Source organism: Pezoporus occidentalis, unplaced genomic scaffold (genome assembly GCF_034315485.1).
Source record: "Pezoporus occidentalis ecotype Australia unplaced genomic scaffold, CSIRO_AGI_Poc_V1 ctg34, whole genome shotgun sequence".
Taxonomy (NCBI): domain Eukaryota; kingdom Metazoa; phylum Chordata; class Aves; order Psittaciformes; family Psittacidae; genus Pezoporus; species Pezoporus occidentalis.
The window spans coordinates 2,593,311-2,610,023 of record NW_026915376.1 but is presented as its reverse complement, the minus strand read 5'-3'; the positions used below and the strand labels follow the sequence as shown (position 1 = coordinate 2,610,023).

The 16,713-nt window shown below is 41.9% G+C and overlaps 1 protein-coding gene across 1 annotated transcript in view; it reads right to left on the bottom strand.

The window, feature by feature from the left end:
* Window positions 1-13,230, bottom strand: part of VIT (vitrin) — a 36,252-nt gene extending 23,022 nt beyond the window's left edge. Inside the window, exons 1-6 of the mRNA XM_062629514.1 lie at window positions 13,165-13,230; window positions 11,241-11,306; window positions 10,063-10,219; window positions 8,005-8,138; window positions 4,101-4,178; window positions 1,193-1,273 (exon numbers count right to left, since the gene is read on the bottom strand). Coding sequence (XP_062485498.1) covers window positions 1,193-1,273; window positions 4,101-4,178; window positions 8,005-8,138; window positions 10,063-10,219; window positions 11,241-11,306; window positions 13,165-13,195 — 547 coding nt within the window. The 5' untranslated portion in view covers window positions 13,196-13,230. The remainder of the gene's footprint in view (window positions 1-1,192; window positions 1,274-4,100; window positions 4,179-8,004; window positions 8,139-10,062; window positions 10,220-11,240; window positions 11,307-13,164) is intronic.
* Window positions 13,231-16,713: the final 3,483 nt, after the last annotated feature.

Sequence of the window (16,713 nt, the reverse complement as noted above, 5' to 3'; positions counted from 1 at the left end):
CTTATATGAATTGTTAAAAATGCTTACAGTTCTTTCAAGTCATCATCTCAAAAAAGATCCTTCACCATTATCTTCTCCATCTGTATATTCCGTGTTCACCTCAGTCTTATTCCTCTCCTCCCTCTCGCCCATAGTCGTGGGGATGGCCTGACACACTATGTATACTGAAAGGGAATGGTGAGCAGTCTATTCACTGCTGCACAGCACAAGCTTGTGTTTTATTGCTGGATGTTCTCCTTTTGCAAAGCATCGCCATAAAACTGTCTGGTGGATTAATTGCCACCTAATGCTAGGCAGTGAAAAACTCAGATCTCAGGCAGTTTTAATGTGATAATGCTGAAAGGGACCTCAGAAGAAAAACAAAACAACTCGGCTGAAAAAATCAGTATGAATGACTCTCTTTGGCTGAGCAGTGCCCTGCTCCACGCTGCTGCTCTAAAAGAAAGAAGACAGAGGGCACAGTGAGTCTTCCCTGCAATCTGGTGCAGCTGGAGCAAGGAGCAAGCAACAGGGCTTTATACCCCAGGCTGCAAGGAGCAAGGAAGATAGGAGCTAACAGCATTAGCAGAAAACCCAAGGAAGCAGCACAGTAAGAGCAGAGAAAAGATGTTGCTTTGGTGCTTTCTGGCTGGGTTTCTGGTGAAGCCTTTAACACAAGAGAAGGGCTTCACAGAGTTAGTTGTTCCCAGTGCTTCTGTGGGCAGGGTGCCCATCTCCCTCACAGTATCTTCAAAGGGTTTGCAGAAATGATGTTGCTTTGGTACTTGTTGGCTGGGTTTCTGGTAGAGCCTTTAACACAAGAGAAGGGCTCTCCAGGGCTGGCTGTTCCCAGTGCTCCTGTGGGCAGGGTGCCCATCTCCATCACAGCATCTTCACAGAGCATGTGGCCTGCATAGGAAATTGCTGAGAGCCTTATTGCAGGCTTCTGAAGTTCACAACACCCAAAGCACAGGCAAAAATTAAACTGCAAGGGTGCCCTCTCTTCTCTGAATTGGTACATGCCTTCCAAGCACCACTGCAGGTGCTAATATAATGGCACTGGTTTGGTCCGAAAGAGGCTGCAGAGAGGAGGTTGAATGAGGGAGGTAAAGCTGTACGTATTACCAGTGTCAGACTGCTTCCCATAAGCATCTGCGGGCAGTTTAAACTGGGACAGATACTGTAAAAGAACACCAAGATCCCCAACATGTACCTTGTTCTGGTGCTTTTTCTGATGTGTTAGTGGTATCTGCACTCTTCATAGCTTTAAGGTCTTGCTCTGGCTTTTTAGGCTCTGAAACAAAATGAAGTATGTTAGGAAAGGCAGCTCTGACAGAAAATACTTTTTGCTCTTGTATTTAGAGATTATCAGTCGCCATGGAAGGCATCCCATCACCTGGCACTAGGTATGTCAGTCAGTCCAACCAGAGCTTTCTCACAAAGAAAGAAAATGTGGTGGCTGGGTGCCTCTAGAGGGTAGCCAACCCCTGTTTCTGGTGCTTAATTTAGGCATTTTTATTGCCCAAAACTTCCTGCCAATATCAATAGAAATTCTGAAGTGAGCAATAAATACAGGTTTTTACCAGTAATAAACCAGTACTCATGAGAATAATGCATCATGTTGTTGAATTTTCTTTTGAGTAGCAGCGTGTCCTCAGAATCAGGGTCACAGTATGTGCAGGGCGTTTGGGGAACACAAGTTATCATGCAGTATTTCAGTCACTAATTCATGTTCTGATCTAATTCTTTCTTGCCTGACACTGTCAAATCATCGTGGGACCAAATCCTGAATGCCACAGACTGGCTTAGAAGGAAAAGGGAGATTTTTTTGTCCTTTTTTTCTTCTTCTAAGACCCAAAGTCATCAAAGTACTTGGAAAATTTATTGCAGTTCGTTTACTGCTACCCTGCAAAAGAATCTGCCTCTGCTTTTATGTCTGACTGAGTACTGGAGGATTTTGATCTTCCTTTTTTTTTTCTCTTCTCTAGTTATTTTGGCAGCTTTGACCTATTAAAGAAATTAGCCCAGGGATAATGGTTTCCTAAAAATTTGTGTTATTTTTTAAAACAGCATTTTTTGATTGTTTCCTCCAGCTGTGAATAGTTACAATTTTGGGAAGGTTTTTTCTTGCTGTGCCCAGAATTTGGGAAGCACTGTAACCACTTAGAAGCATTTAAAGAAATCTCAGGCACTCTGAATCTCTGGTGTCCCTGGGATGAGGACCAAAATTGCATCTGACAGCTGATGAGGGCTTTTTGCTGATCTGGCAGCAAGTGAGAGTAATCCTCAAAGAACTGCCTTTGTGTCCTACTGATAATTGGTTTAAGTATCCAAGTGAACAATGTGGTAATTTAATGTAATTTAAATCAGAAGAAAATGGTAGCTTTTTTAAAATTATAAAAGAAGTAGGAAATCCTCTATCACAAAATGGCACTAGCACCAGAGATCTTTATCTTAAGAAAAAGCTGTTTCTAACAGCTGAGATGACTGGGCTTAGGTGGCAGGGCTAAGGAGTGCTGACAGGGACAAGCAGGGCTTGGGAAGGTGAATTGTGACCATCAGATTTCTTTACTACCTATGGCACAGGGATGGGCAAAGCAAGGCAATGGCAATCACTGGATTTCATGTAACAGTGATTATTTGTGCCTTTGATCATTCTGGGTTTTCTCTGCTTGAATGCACAGTCTCTGTTGCTAGGATCCTAGCATTTTCATTCACCCTGTTGATTCAAGAACAAAGTGAATGGAAGCTGCTTGAGTCTTTGGTTTGCTGGAGGAACATGTTCCTGATACTTTGTTTGAATGACTGAGCTGTGACTTGATGATACTCCCTGTTTCTGTGCTGATTCTCACATAATGCGGGTTTAGCACTGGTGGAAGAAATGATTGCTTTCAGCCTGCTGACCTCTACTCTGGCTGTGATTGTCCCTAGTCTAGTCTGAGATGTTTGGGCTGATACCTAAAGTGTTGGGTATATTTGGGAATGATGAGATGTGTTTTTAGTAAATGTTTCATAGAAAAAGCCAAGATTTCTAAGGTATTGCCTTCCTTCTAGCAGTACATAATATTTTGATCAGTAATTCTGTGTACAAAATCAAGATATAATCAAATTTGTACCTACTGTTTGCAAAGGTATTGTAAACTAAGGGCATGGCTTTGAGTGATGCATACTCAGTCTGAACAACTACAGCTTTCAGATTTGCCTTTGTGCTAATAAAACCCTAAAGATGAGGAAAAAGCTCTCTACTTCACTTTCAAGGACCAAACAATAATGCACAGGAGGAGGACTCGAAGGACTCTAAGTAACCTCTGTGTGGCCTTGAATGGATGCACCCACTGACAGGCATTTGAGTTCACGGAGAAGGTAAAGCAGGTTTTGTTACATCACAGCTCACTGGATAAGCTCAGGGAGGCTCAGGCTCAGCAATCAGCCAAAGAGCTGTGTTAGGGAAGTGTGTAGCAATGCAAGACATTCATTTTGTTTTCATTCACACCCCCATGGGAATAGACTGAACTTTAAACAGTTGTTACAGGGGGCACAAACAAGTGTCACTTCAGTGACGGGGGCACTTCCTGTGCTCTTGAATACCACCTGGTGTGAGACTTGATCAAAGACCTCTGAAAACAACTAAATTATTTAAACTGAGTCTTACAGTGTAGGATGCTGACTAAAATGGTTATCCAGAGTAGTTCCTTATCGTACCATCCTTAGCTAAAGCTGCTGTGCATTGCCATCTGTGTCATTAGTGTTATATAATGATTTTTTATTATTATACTCTCAGCACTGAATATCAAGAGATAACGTTAATAACATCAGAGAAAGTCAACATGCATAACCTCAGATGCTTTCAAATAATCAGTACAACATCATACTCACTAACAGATTTAAAGCAAGGGGGACAGCACTTGGAAACAGAAGTCTCTGAAATACGGTGTGACCAAAAAATAGAAATTGTCTGGGATAATTTCCATATGCTTAACATAAAAAAATACCATGACAGATTTGGATGAGATGCTAAGGGATGCATGATCTTCTTACTCTGAATAGTTATATCTTTGCGTTATACAACTGAGAAGCTGGAACAGATAGTTGTGAATGGATGTAAGGGAACAGTTACTTGCCTGATTTAACAGCTGGGCTTTTTGAAGAGGAATATTCAAGAGTTAATGGATATGTCACACCTTTTCTTGGCTTGCCCTCTTAAAAAAACAAAACAACAATTAGAAAACATCACAAAATATTCTAAGTTTTCTTGCAATAAAATTCTCATCTGACATCCATGCTCAGAATCAGACCCTACTTCTTTACTGCTCAACTCATTTTTCTTTCTGATGGCAGAATCTCGAAACCGTGTCACTAAAAATGCCAGTGCCTAAATCCAGCATCATAAAAAAAAAGGTTAGAAAGCATGAAAACACAGTCCTGGGAAGGATTTGAAGAGGTTGGTCTGTTTATTCCTTTGCTCTCAAATGGTGGTAAGCATAAGGGGGACATTCCTGAAGGGCATCTGTGTAACCTGTACTTAAGCCGATGGCTTCCCTAGGCAGCCTTTTCCAGAGCCCAACTATACAATTGACTTTAGAAAGCTTGTTTGATGTGGGATTCATTTCATCACGCGTACAGCATTCTTCTCTGACTTGACTTTTGCAAGATGACATTTCTGGCAATAGTTGTTAGCAATAATAACAGTAAGAGAAGGCTGTGCTTGTGTGTGGGAACATACGGCACCTATATTTACATCTAAAATGAGGGTCCTGTCTTAAAATAATGAGGCACGTTTCCCAGTTAAGCTTTAAACCACAAATCTTTTTAGTGCTGCAGCAGATGCCATCTCTATTGGTACATGTAGACATGCGATTTCATCTTTTGGGGCAGTTTTTATATTCCCACATGTGGCTGAATGAAAAGTGTGGCAGTATAGGGAAGACAGCACTGGACTCTAGGAATGGGTGGATGTAGGATTTCCAGACTGTGGTGACTGTCTCTACAAGATGCTGTGCTTGTCACGCATCTGGACCACCTCAGATGAGACCTACCTCCACCTCCTGCAAAACCTGAGTTGTGACGGTGATGCTAGCTTTGCTCTCCTTTATTCCCTTGGTTACTTGGCGGATTCTTTGAGAAGATGTATATAGCAGAGGCAATGAAGTAAAGAGCTGTTCCATTTCTCATTTACAGTGGTATAAAATGAGAGCAGCCCCACTGAAGTCAGCACATCACCAAAGACCAGAGCAGGCCAGTTAGCACGGAAGGACAAGCTGGAAAGAGCTTCCTTCTTGCCGTTAGGCCTCTCTCAGATGCTGGCTTAAGTGAAGGGCAGCAGGTTTTCACATCCACTCTTCCTGGAGCTAAAACTGGGATCAGGAGCCAAGGAGGACTCGGGAGCTCTTCTGCCACTTTGGTAGAAACATGGAAAAGGTATAGGATTGCAGATGATTTCTAAATGCATTTCTTTATCCCCAACAGAGGCAGAGCTGTCAGGTGTGAGTGGTTGGTACATGGATGCAGCACTAGCATAATAATCTGATCTTTATTTAAAGTATTTCTGTGCTTATCTGATTTCTAATGCAAACCTGAATCCCACTGCTGTGCAAATAAGCTAAGTAGTGTGGGAGGCTGGCTGCTCCTGGACTCTGGGGTTTTTGATCAACAGCAGCTTGCGTTCCATCTGTGATCACGAGGTAGATCTGAGGCCTGGCCTGAATGTGGCCCTGCTCTCTGGGGCAATGGTAATATGTCTTTTTCACTGTCTGGAAGAAGTTACATCTAGGTTGGAGTTTGCTTAATGTACTTAAAAATGGATTTACATGTGGGCTGAAAACCTCAACTTCTGGCCATTGAAGTGCAAGCAATGGGGTGGTGGCTGCTCACCCTCTCACGCTTATTTGTGACTAGCATACTCAGACTTCTAGGACTCTATTTTCCTAAACCACTAGCTGCAAAACTCCCACTAAAGTGAATGGAGTCATTCAACTGAGCGCCAAAGCATTCTAGTGCTTGAAAGTGAATACCAGAGCATTTGCATACCTCCTGGTGTGCTGGCTGCTTTAATCCCAGAGGACAGACCTCCTTCCCCACTGCCCCTAAATCACGCCACTTCTTCACCCGAGGATTCCTCTTCTGTGGTCTTTTGTGTGGATGCTCATTCACAATTTAAACATCACAAACTCTTGGAGACAACATTCTAACTAGGAATAACCTCTTGGCACATTACCAGGGTGCAGTATCACACACAGGTTTGGCCTCTTAAAAAGGAATTTGGCTGGAGAATAGGGAACTCAGTTCAAGCTCTAAAGCTGTCCTGAAAATAATGCCTTAGGTAACTTTGTGTTTTTACTGGAGAATGCTTTAAGCAACTCTGTCTTTTTTATGACTAGTAATTGTAAAATTGTAAAAAAAAAAAAACCAAACAACCCAAACCCCACTCATCTCTTTTTGTGAGTGAGATCTATCTGCATTCAGCCTCAGGCTGCTGAGATGAATGACACAGCCTTCCTGGCATTGTAGTCCTTTAAATTTCCCACTAAAATTCTAGAATCCTTACATTTTCAGTAGGTATAGTGAGAGTATTCTTCCTGTTTATATATGAAATGAATGAATGAATGAAATATATATTCATATTTATATATGAAATATTATATATGTTATGTGATGTAATGTTAGATTTCTGCTTGAGCTAGTTTATAAACCAGGTAGTTCCACTGACATCAGTGAGAGCACTCAGCATGTGTAAAATTAAACACATGAGGGACAAACCCCATCATGCCTACACATACCCAGATTTCTTATCATCTCCTCTTACATGTGCTTGTAACTTTCTCTTGTATCTTCTTATACAGTGTCTCATTAATTAAGAATAAAGGTTTGTTACTATAAATCAAAAATTCCTACAGTTTTATGGGATAACAACTGAGCAGCTGCTGAGGTAAAAAAAGGCTCATTTCCCATTTCGGTACCAGAATTACAATGTGCTGTTTGTCAGGGAAAAACCAGCAAGAAGTACAAGTAGCAATTCAGCTATTCCAGGAAATTCCTACTTATCCAAAATAAATCCTCCTCATAATGTGGTGTACCCATGGCAGGATGCTGTAAAAAAATGCATCCAAATATATTAATGCAAACTCCAGATGATAGTCCGTTTCAGTCAGTTTCTGAAGGCTCCTTTGCTGTCCACACATTTTCACATGAAAAGAACATTTCTTTACTTTTAGTGCCTGTACAGTAGCTCGAGGTGTTTACTGTATGTAAAACAATGTAAATGGGACCCTCCTTTCACACAGGTAGAATGAGTGTAGGTAGGTTGAAGATAATATAAAGCTGGTGGAAAATAAATATCTGTGAATTTTGTCAGTGAATGCAAGTAAGCTGCTGTATATAATACAGGTGCGAGAAATGAATGAACATTAAATTAAGATTTCCCTGCACTGATACCAAAACCGTTTGGCTAACAGAGATGGGGAGAATTCGCAACATACTTGGGATGCACCAATTGAATTAATTAATACAGGGTTTGCATAAACGCAGTATGGCTATATGTGACTTGAGGTGGGTTGACAAAAGTCAAAAGTCACTTTAGAAGGTGGGAAATCAGGTGCAGGCAGAGGATGCTTCAAATGGCCCAAAGGCCCTTTAGTTCCTTTAGCAGCAGTACGTACCAGGGTGGAAAGTGAGTGCAAATAGGAAGACCTCCCTGTCAATATCAAGGCTCTGATTTTATGCATCAGTAGCAGGAATGAAGATGCCTTCAGACTACCTGTCACCCTTGCAGTAGGCTCAGACCTACACTGGGGCTGACCCAAGCACACCACTAGCAAGGTATATGTCTCTCTGCAGGCTATATAGGAAGCCCATAATAAAAACTGTCTCAAATGTGTTACTGATGCTAAAACTAGGTGAGGTGGGCCTGTGGTGACTAAACAGGTCTCTAAAGAAGGCTGCTGCCCGCTCTGCCCACTGTTGCCTGGCTGGTTGGGCAGTGGGGAGCAGCTGGGGAGGGCAGGCAGCGCTGGTGCTCCACCATGGTACCTGACACAAGGAAGGACTCCCTCCAGCGTGGCAAGGACAGGGACCGGACCCCATTGGAGAAGCTCCCTCGGTAACCAGAGTGGCCAGCGACTTTCTGGACAAGGATCTTCCCACCTGTGTTGTCGATTATACCACTGCAATGGGAAAACATGGTGTCTGAAGGAAGACATTCCCCCCAAAAAACCTTAGAAACTTCAATAAAACAAGAGGTATGAAGTGTTCACTTTTACCTTTAAACCAGGGGCTGTAGTGGAACTGTGACACTACTACTAAGTCTGCTGCTAAGGAATATCTGTGCTTCTGTGCTCTGTGCTTCTTCCACACAGAAAAGAGAGTTTGTTACAAAGTGCTGTCAGGATGTGTTTGCTATTCTCACTGATTTACTGGTCCTGTGTTTAAGGTTGACCTAGTTGCACATAAGAACAAGCTACTGCCTTCGTTAAAATTCCTGCAAGTTTGATTGAATGATTGAAGATACAAGGAGAGGTACTTAGAGGAGTTTTGGGGCCAACCACGTGATGACAGAAATACAAACCTGAGGCAAACCTCCCACTTACTTGACTTTTTCTTTTGTAAAAAAAATTAACATTTTCTTTGAGTTCCCCTATGTGCCACCTGCAGTTAACTCAGCCTGGTTCTGACCTCAGCCTGGAGTAAACTGAACGCAATATCGCTGGAAGCTGAGAAAACCTGGCAGGCTCCATGTGTGAGGCACATTAAATGGTGTTTGACATGATGTAAAATGCATTTCATACAGTAAACCTTCAGTGCATACAACCTGACGCAGCATCATTAGTAGAGCAGGCAAGCCAGGTAGTGGCTGTGGCATGAAAGGGGCAGTAGGACTGGAAGGAAAATAAGTAATGGGCAGCAAACAATGGTGAAGAATATGTTAGAGCTGTAGCTTTCTCTGACGATTACAAGAAGCTGCTGGTAATATAACTGTAAGGAAAGGAAATTTACTGCCTGCAGAAATGCAGCATGTAAGTTAAACCCACCCAAACCCAGCTGGCAAAGAAGGAAACTGGAAACCCTCACTGCAACAATACAGCCAGCCAGCATTTGAGCTACGGAGGAAATTGCAGTCTCTATCAGTATTTTGTAGTTCTCCTTTGGGACAAGCTCTGTGTGCAGAGACAAACAATTTCCATTGTACCCTAGTGTCTGAAGGAAGAATCTGGTTTGAAAGCCAGTCACCCAGCAGTCAACCCCTAGCAAGGGGCTGAGCGGGCAGAGCTGACGCCAGGAGGTGGCAGCCCTATGCACACAGGCACACCAGCCAGCGCACTGCGCAGCGCAGAGGTGAGGTACGATGTCCCAAAGTATTCAGCTATTTCACAGAACTGGAAGCACTGCAGTAGCTCAAATAACTCTGTATGAAGCCCCGTTGTCAATCAGGCTTTATAAATTCTTACTGCATTTTCAGCTGAATGCATCCTGTCCCTGCATCCTGCCTACAGTTATGGTGTGTTTTGGTGGTGAAGTCATTCTCCATTAAAATTTTATGCACATTTTTGCATGGATAATCAAACTCAGCAAAATTTGTGCCACAAAATTCATGTTACAAATTTGCTTCAGTGACTTTTCTGTAGCAGGACAGCTCTTGATGTCAAGGACAGTTAAATTCAAATCTGGAGAATCAAAACCAATTCCAGAATTATGGGAGTTGTATGCATTCATCCCTTGTGATATGCCTTTTTTTTCCTGAAGCTTTATTAGTAGCAGCAGCTCTATCCTATCTTCTGCTTGGATAATAACAGTAGAATAGCAATTTGCTATGCATGAATGAGAGATCTGCAGCTCTCAAGACAATTCTCCAAAGATTGAGAAATGTGCTCAGACATGACTGATTTGAACAGGGATACAGGATTGACAGCGCTTTTAAAGATTGGATCGCTTGCATCACACATGGTCTTTCTCACAGGTTTTCTACTAGAAGAGCAGTCTGCAATCAAACCTACAAGGCAGTAGGAACTTTAAAGGGTTTGAAAAGCTGAGAACTCCCTACACCAAAATGACATGTTTTTCTGAGCCCCTTGCTCATTTATATGCACTCACCTGTGAATTGCAGCATTGCACACGCTGGAAAAGGAAGCATAAATGTCTGTGCCATAAACACGGTATTTTACATCTTGACACCCAGGAGGGCATTTTGCAATGAATTCTGGATTGATTATCTTCCCCGCCTTGACATCGCAATCGATCTGGGGCACATCTGTGAGTACAAAATCTTCGTAAAGTCAGAGTGATTGTTTTCATAGCTGAGTGATCTTGTCATGAAACAATGAGTAACTGAGTGTCAGGCATGCCCTCCTCTTGTACCTTTGTATCAGCGGGTTTGGGTTACAAGACATGTCTATATGTTCTGCATCTCTAAAATAACACAAAATGCCCCCTATACTGAGGGATGTGGCTGTAACTAAGGTTGGAATAAAGCAGCCTCAGGGTATTTCTAACCTTCAGTGTTTGCTTCTTTGAAGGAAATATCCTTTATGACACTTTGCTGGAAAGAGAAAGAAATGTAGTCACCCAGGCCGTGGTTCACATGTGGGAAGGAGGGTTTAGGGAAAGCGGTGGCTGTGAGTCAGGACAGGGAAGGACAGAGCACACGCGAGGCAGGATGCTTCCCAGACCTCCCACTGTGCTAATGTAGCTCTATTCCATCTGTAACGCCAGGCTACAGCCACGGCCCATTATCTTGTCTTGATTTTTAAAAACGTTTGCTGGGTACAATTTATTTTGAGCAAGGGGTTAAAGCATGATTTCACGACCTCACAGCGGGCTGGTTTGTCAACTAGATGAGTAAAATAATCTGTGGACAGAGATGCTTTTATAGCGATGCTTTTACAGCATCAGAGCTGAAAGTTATACATCCTAGTGCACAGGACACACACACCTCATGCTAATCAGCTACATATGCTTTGTGTTACAGCAGGTCCATTTCACATATTTATGTCTCTCTGTGCTTGCTTAGATCCTTGAGCTGTCCCTAATGACCTATGAAGAAACATTTTAAGAGTGAAGTACACAATTTTCCCTTTAGGCACATTCAACAGCACACACTTTACTAAGTGATTTGATTTCAGTAAAAGATTCTGTTAGGTAACATATGCTTCCATTGGCTCTGCAGACAATTGTGAACAGTTACCCCAATATAACCTCACTTTGCACTTTTTTTGTTATGCATCAGCCATGCCCCCTGCAAAGCAGTCAAGAATTCTCCTGGGACCACTTACATAGCTTAGCCTTTTTCATCTTCCTTGTGGCTTCCTTAGCTTCGTATGTACAGGTGAGAAACACACCTAAAACAAAGAAAACTTAGTATCAGGAAGAAGGGGGACTATCAACATGAATCACTACAAACTCCTGTGCATGAGATTTCCCAAATTAGAATCAACAGGTTGAAAAAATGAAATGGGAATATTCTCAGCAAAGCTAGGTTTCTACCTGTTGGTTAACTTTGCAGTCAAGATGACACCTACTGTGAGGCGGTTTTGTAAAGGGGATTAAAGATCAGTTCACACATTCATCTGTGAAACTCACTACCAAAAGATACCATTGAGTTAATGTGGTCCAGAAAACCGTGAAAGGCCCCAGTATTTCTACAAGTGATGGAAACTCCTTTTAATCAGTGTGATAGAGATGAAAGTGCAACAATATGCACTGGGCATAAAGCAGCTGGGAAGCTACAGAGAGAAAGATCCTTCTTAACACCCTGGTACGGAGGTTAACTTGTAATCATGTGTTGTGGTGTTCCATTCACTGGTGGTAGCAGGTATAGGCAGCATTACAGACTGTAGGAGGGTCTAGTGTGGCATGTCCCAGTATCCTGTCTCAGCAAGGGCGCTGATTTTCTTTGGTAACCAGAATTATGATTTTAAAAGTGAAAGAGTCATCAACTGTTATGTTGAAGCATACAACACAATATATGGATGCATCTTACGTTGTTAGGTTTACTTGCTAAGTGCGCAACATAGGAAAACTCTTCACTCTTCATTCTCTATACTTATTTTGCACTATATTATGGGCAATTAATAACTTCATTACAAATATCCTGACTTTCTTATTCACCTTTCCCTTCTCTGAGCTTTCAAAAAGGAATTGAAACTCTCTATGATGTGTTGGCTGATCCTCTCATCATTTAATCTTACTAGAATATGCAACAACAGTCTTCTTTCTTTTTTTTTATGTTCTTCTCCCTCTAGACTTGCTGCAGAGAGTTTGCAGAATTAATCATTCCCAGAACCTGCTCAAAAGGAAAAATCAGTCTCACAGTGTCTGAAGTGACAGTGTGGAGATGCAGTATTGGGGCTTTTTGTCACTGGTGCAGTTTGTGTAACCAAGGCAAAATTGTAGTTAGGAAAAAAGGAGCAAACCAGTGAAAAGTAAAGTGAAAAGTCCTAGCTACATGCAATGTTAGGGCATAATTTGATCTCTTAGTAAGGACAGAAGAACTACGCAGGTAGCTATGAATTTGAACTAAGAATAGGTATCCTGTTAGACTTGAGGATCCAAGCTAGAGCGAATATTGCCTGGGAATATCACAGTTAAAGTCACACAGCAGTGTTAGGCTGTGTGGTGGCTGGATCTGCATCAAAGGGAGACATTTAAGTAAAGTACACTAAGAAACCATGCTTGATTAACCAGAATGTTCATGTAAGATGAATTGCAGATTCTGGAGTCTCTACGTGTTCCCAAAAAGCAAGATCCTGTCTGACTGCCAAGGTAAAGAAAATAGGAGACATTTATAGCCTTTTCCCTTTGGCATCTTCTTGTTCAGGGAAAGAGCAAGACCACATTAAAATTGGAAAAGGATATTCCCTTGTAAAAAAAACCCCAAACCAGATGACTTTTATTTGGAGGGAATCTTTACATTACAGACATTTTTCAGGGCCCATTTTGCCATCCGATATGGACTGCATGTACTTGGTCATGTACTTAGAAATCTTTGCAAGTTATTAACATTGTTTCTATGCCAAAGTCAAGAAATTTGGGTAGCCTGTTTCTGAGAAGCTGTGCCAAGGGTTACGCCAAGGGTTACTCCACCTGCCTTTGAGAGAGCTTCATCAGCCATGGAGTCCGAAGGGAAGAGAAGAAGCCAGAAGACACTGGTCAGCCAGGGCAGGAACACACTAATTGTAGCACATCAACTGTACTTACCAAAGAAGATTGCAATGACTGTGGTCTTCATGGTGAGTAAAACAAAATCTGGATGTGTCACTAAGGAGCTCTGAAAAGGAAAAGAATACATCAGGCTGCATGTAGAGGTATCGGAGATGATGCTGGAACGGTAGGTGAAGAGGAACTGTGCATTCTTCTTCAACCTTTCACAGTTGTCACATGCTGCATCCTCTTCTCAAGCTCTGTAGAGCAGCTGATGTCACCAGAGGAGATGGTGTTTGGGCTGTGACCAAAAAACCGTCCCTCCCATGGACTAATTATTTACTTCTGTCCAAGATTTGCCTTTTGCCTCAGGATACCAAGATTCCATTCCACATGCTACTGTATGGCTATATGTGACTTGAGATGAGTTGACAAGTTCATTTGCTACTCTTCTAAGGCATAATCACAGAATTATATTGCCTGTACATCAAACTGCACCATGTAATCTCATAAAGATAGGGGTAACATATGTCCATTCATTCCTGAAGGACGTTGCATGAAATAGTAGTGCTATAGTTTGTGAGCCAAATTACTGGTTTCTTTGCTGAGGATGTGTGTGCATGCAGACATGAGCACCTGAGATTAAGAGGACACTGTCATAACATCTGGACAATGTTTTAGCTCAGATGCTTTTTTCCTCACTTATATGTCTCAACCTACCACCGCATCAGAGGTATCAAAAAATTGTCCCCCTGCAATCAGTTCTCACTTCAGGTCAACCCCAGAAAAAAGAAGAGGTGGAATAAGGGTAGCAAGTCATTTGCAGAAACACCATACACCGTTAAAAAATATACTCACACTGACTTAGGCTTTGGAAAAGGCATTTTAATATGAGCATGGGTGAATAAATTCATCATCAGTATCTTTATTTAAGGTCAAAGAGAGCTGTGAGAGTTTGTCCTGATAGTGTTTGGCTCAATGCTGAGGTATTTTCACTTCCAGTTTCTTTAGTGTAGAAAAGGTCTGAGACAGTAAAGGGTCAATGGGTGCTTTGTGCAGAAAGTCCAATACTACTTAATTTCTCACGTCTCATGAAATGTAAACCCACCTGTACCATCAGTGCTGCACAAGACTTCTCACGGATTTCTGAAGGCTCTGTGCCCCAAGCCATGTTGTCCGCAGGCCAAGGCCAGCTGCCCTAGCATCCCAGTCCTCCTGGGTGGCAGTGCCCCAGTCATGGCTGCTAGTGCAATCTCTACCTAGTCTGCTGTTGGTGCTGCTTTTCAAGGCCACAGAAAGTGGGTTCATTTTTTTCTTTTTTCCTAAGATGTTATGAGTTTTCTGCAGAAAGAGGCCAAGAAACCTAAAGGTAGTTCATATGTAAAGCCTGCTGGGGGCAAATAGCTTCAGCAGACCCCTTAACCTGCAATGACAGATATTTTGTCAATAAGAGAATCAATAGAAGCATTTGGACCAGGCTGTTACATTTACTTAACAAATTTGTTGTCATAGCTACACACGAAAGTATCTTATTGTGGACTCTGTACTTTTGTTGGTGCAGTTTATATTAGTATCCTGATAGCAGTAAATTATAACAGCAAAGAAACTTATTTTTGCCACTTTATGAATTGCTGTATTAGGCATTGTCATGCCAGGAAAAATTCACAGACATCCTGTGACACTGCTCTGGTGGCAACACTCTCAAGGGAGGTCCTGGCCTTCAGACCTTGGGCTGTCAGAAGGGGGAAGCGCAGGAGGATTTACACTGCTGACCATATACTGTCCAGCTTAGAGGCTCCAGGATTTCTGCTGTGGGAAGTCTGTGTGCATTCATTGTATCTGTGGCTTAGGGAGTCACCTGATAGAAACCCTATGAGATCTTCTATGCTGTGCACTAGCATGGCACCTGCTAGTTCAAACTGGTAAAGGGAGTAACAGCCTGGAATAAAACAGTGATATTTTTTTGTTTCTCTGGGAAGGAAAGGGAAAGCAGAGCTCCAATCCATGCATATTGTGGAGTCTCCTACATTGGAGATATTTAAGGCCTGCCTGGACAAGTTCCTGTGTGATGTACTCTAGGTTACCCTGCTCTTGCGGGGGGGGGGTGGACTAGATGATCTTTTGAGGTCCCTTCCAACCCTTGGGATTCTGACAGGCTTTCTAGTCTGTGTAGATCTGCTGGGAGTCTTGGGAATGTTTCATCTGCAGATCAAGAACGATACTTTGATATTAAACACAAACCTATTGTTCCTTTGTTCTTTTACCAAATTAATAGATCTCATTAAAATAAACCAGAAGTTTCTACTTTAGATTAGTCTGGAGTATGAGCTTTGCTGAGATTTCTCATTATCAATTTTCCATTAATGCAGTATTTGCAGTCCCAGCCTGTGCTGGTAACTAATGACCATCCAGTACTAAATCTCCTGAACTGTGTGCTGTATCTTTGTTTATCAGAGTACATTTTCCCATCTGTACCCTTCAAACTGTCATAACAGAAGTTACCCTTATGCCAGGAAAGTAGCCAAGTATATGCATTATAGTAACATGTGCTTAAATCCCAGTGAAGTCAAGTTCAAATGTAGTAAGAAGCACCCCCTTCAGAGTTTCCTAGATCAGATCCTATTTTACCTTTTAAATCAGATTTCCAAATGTTGATTACTCTTTCCCTATCACAAATACTCAAAAAAGCTTGAATGTTAGGGAAGGGACAGACCTAGCAAACTATTCTTTCTGCATATAAAGTAAGATTTTTACAGTGACCTCCTATTAGCAGCTTCACATTTATAAAGATCTGAGGGAGATCTGCTACATGCTACAAACAAGCAGATGGTTTAAATTCGCATAAATTGTCACTGTATGGCAAACTATAACATTTTCTGATGGAAGTGTAGGTTTTAAGTCCTTGATTTGTGGTGTCAGGCACTGCTGTCTGTTCCACGTGCAAACCAAAATTCTTTGCTGGTGCCACGTGCTTTGCCTCTGCAGGAGTAAGCAGTTTATCTCCCCTAATCTCCTGTGCTGCAGAAATTGATTTGTGTACTCTCTTTGTGCCATAATAGTGTGTGTTATTGTTCCCCTTCTCAAGGGGTTGTAGTATAGCAGCACCACTGGCACCATAAAAAAACAGAAGTGGACTTTGTTTAAAGCTATCTGAGCAAGTAGTGTGGAGTTAACAACATGATCTCTAAGCATTGTGGGTTGAGTTAAGTATGTGCCCTTTATGCGAAAATCAAGTGGGCTTGGTGTAGGTGTGAGTAAACTGGTTTGGGTAAACAAGAGCTGATCATCATCTTATAGAATAAAACCTTTTAGATTTTTTTTTGTTTGTTTTCTTTTGTCCCTTTTTAAGAAATTGTTTAACCCTTTCTTTGGTTCATGCTCATACACTGTCCCCAATGGTATATACGAAGGAAATCGCAAGGGGCTTGCTGTAATTGAAGCAAGAGAAAGCTAATATCTGTACTAACACCACCTGCAAAGGTAGGATGTGATATACTTTATCGTATGAAAGAGGAGAAAAGAAATTAATTGCCCACACTGTTTGTGGGAAGTGTCAATAAGAAACTGAAGGTTTCTTGTACCATGTGCATTCTTCAACCTTTTTCA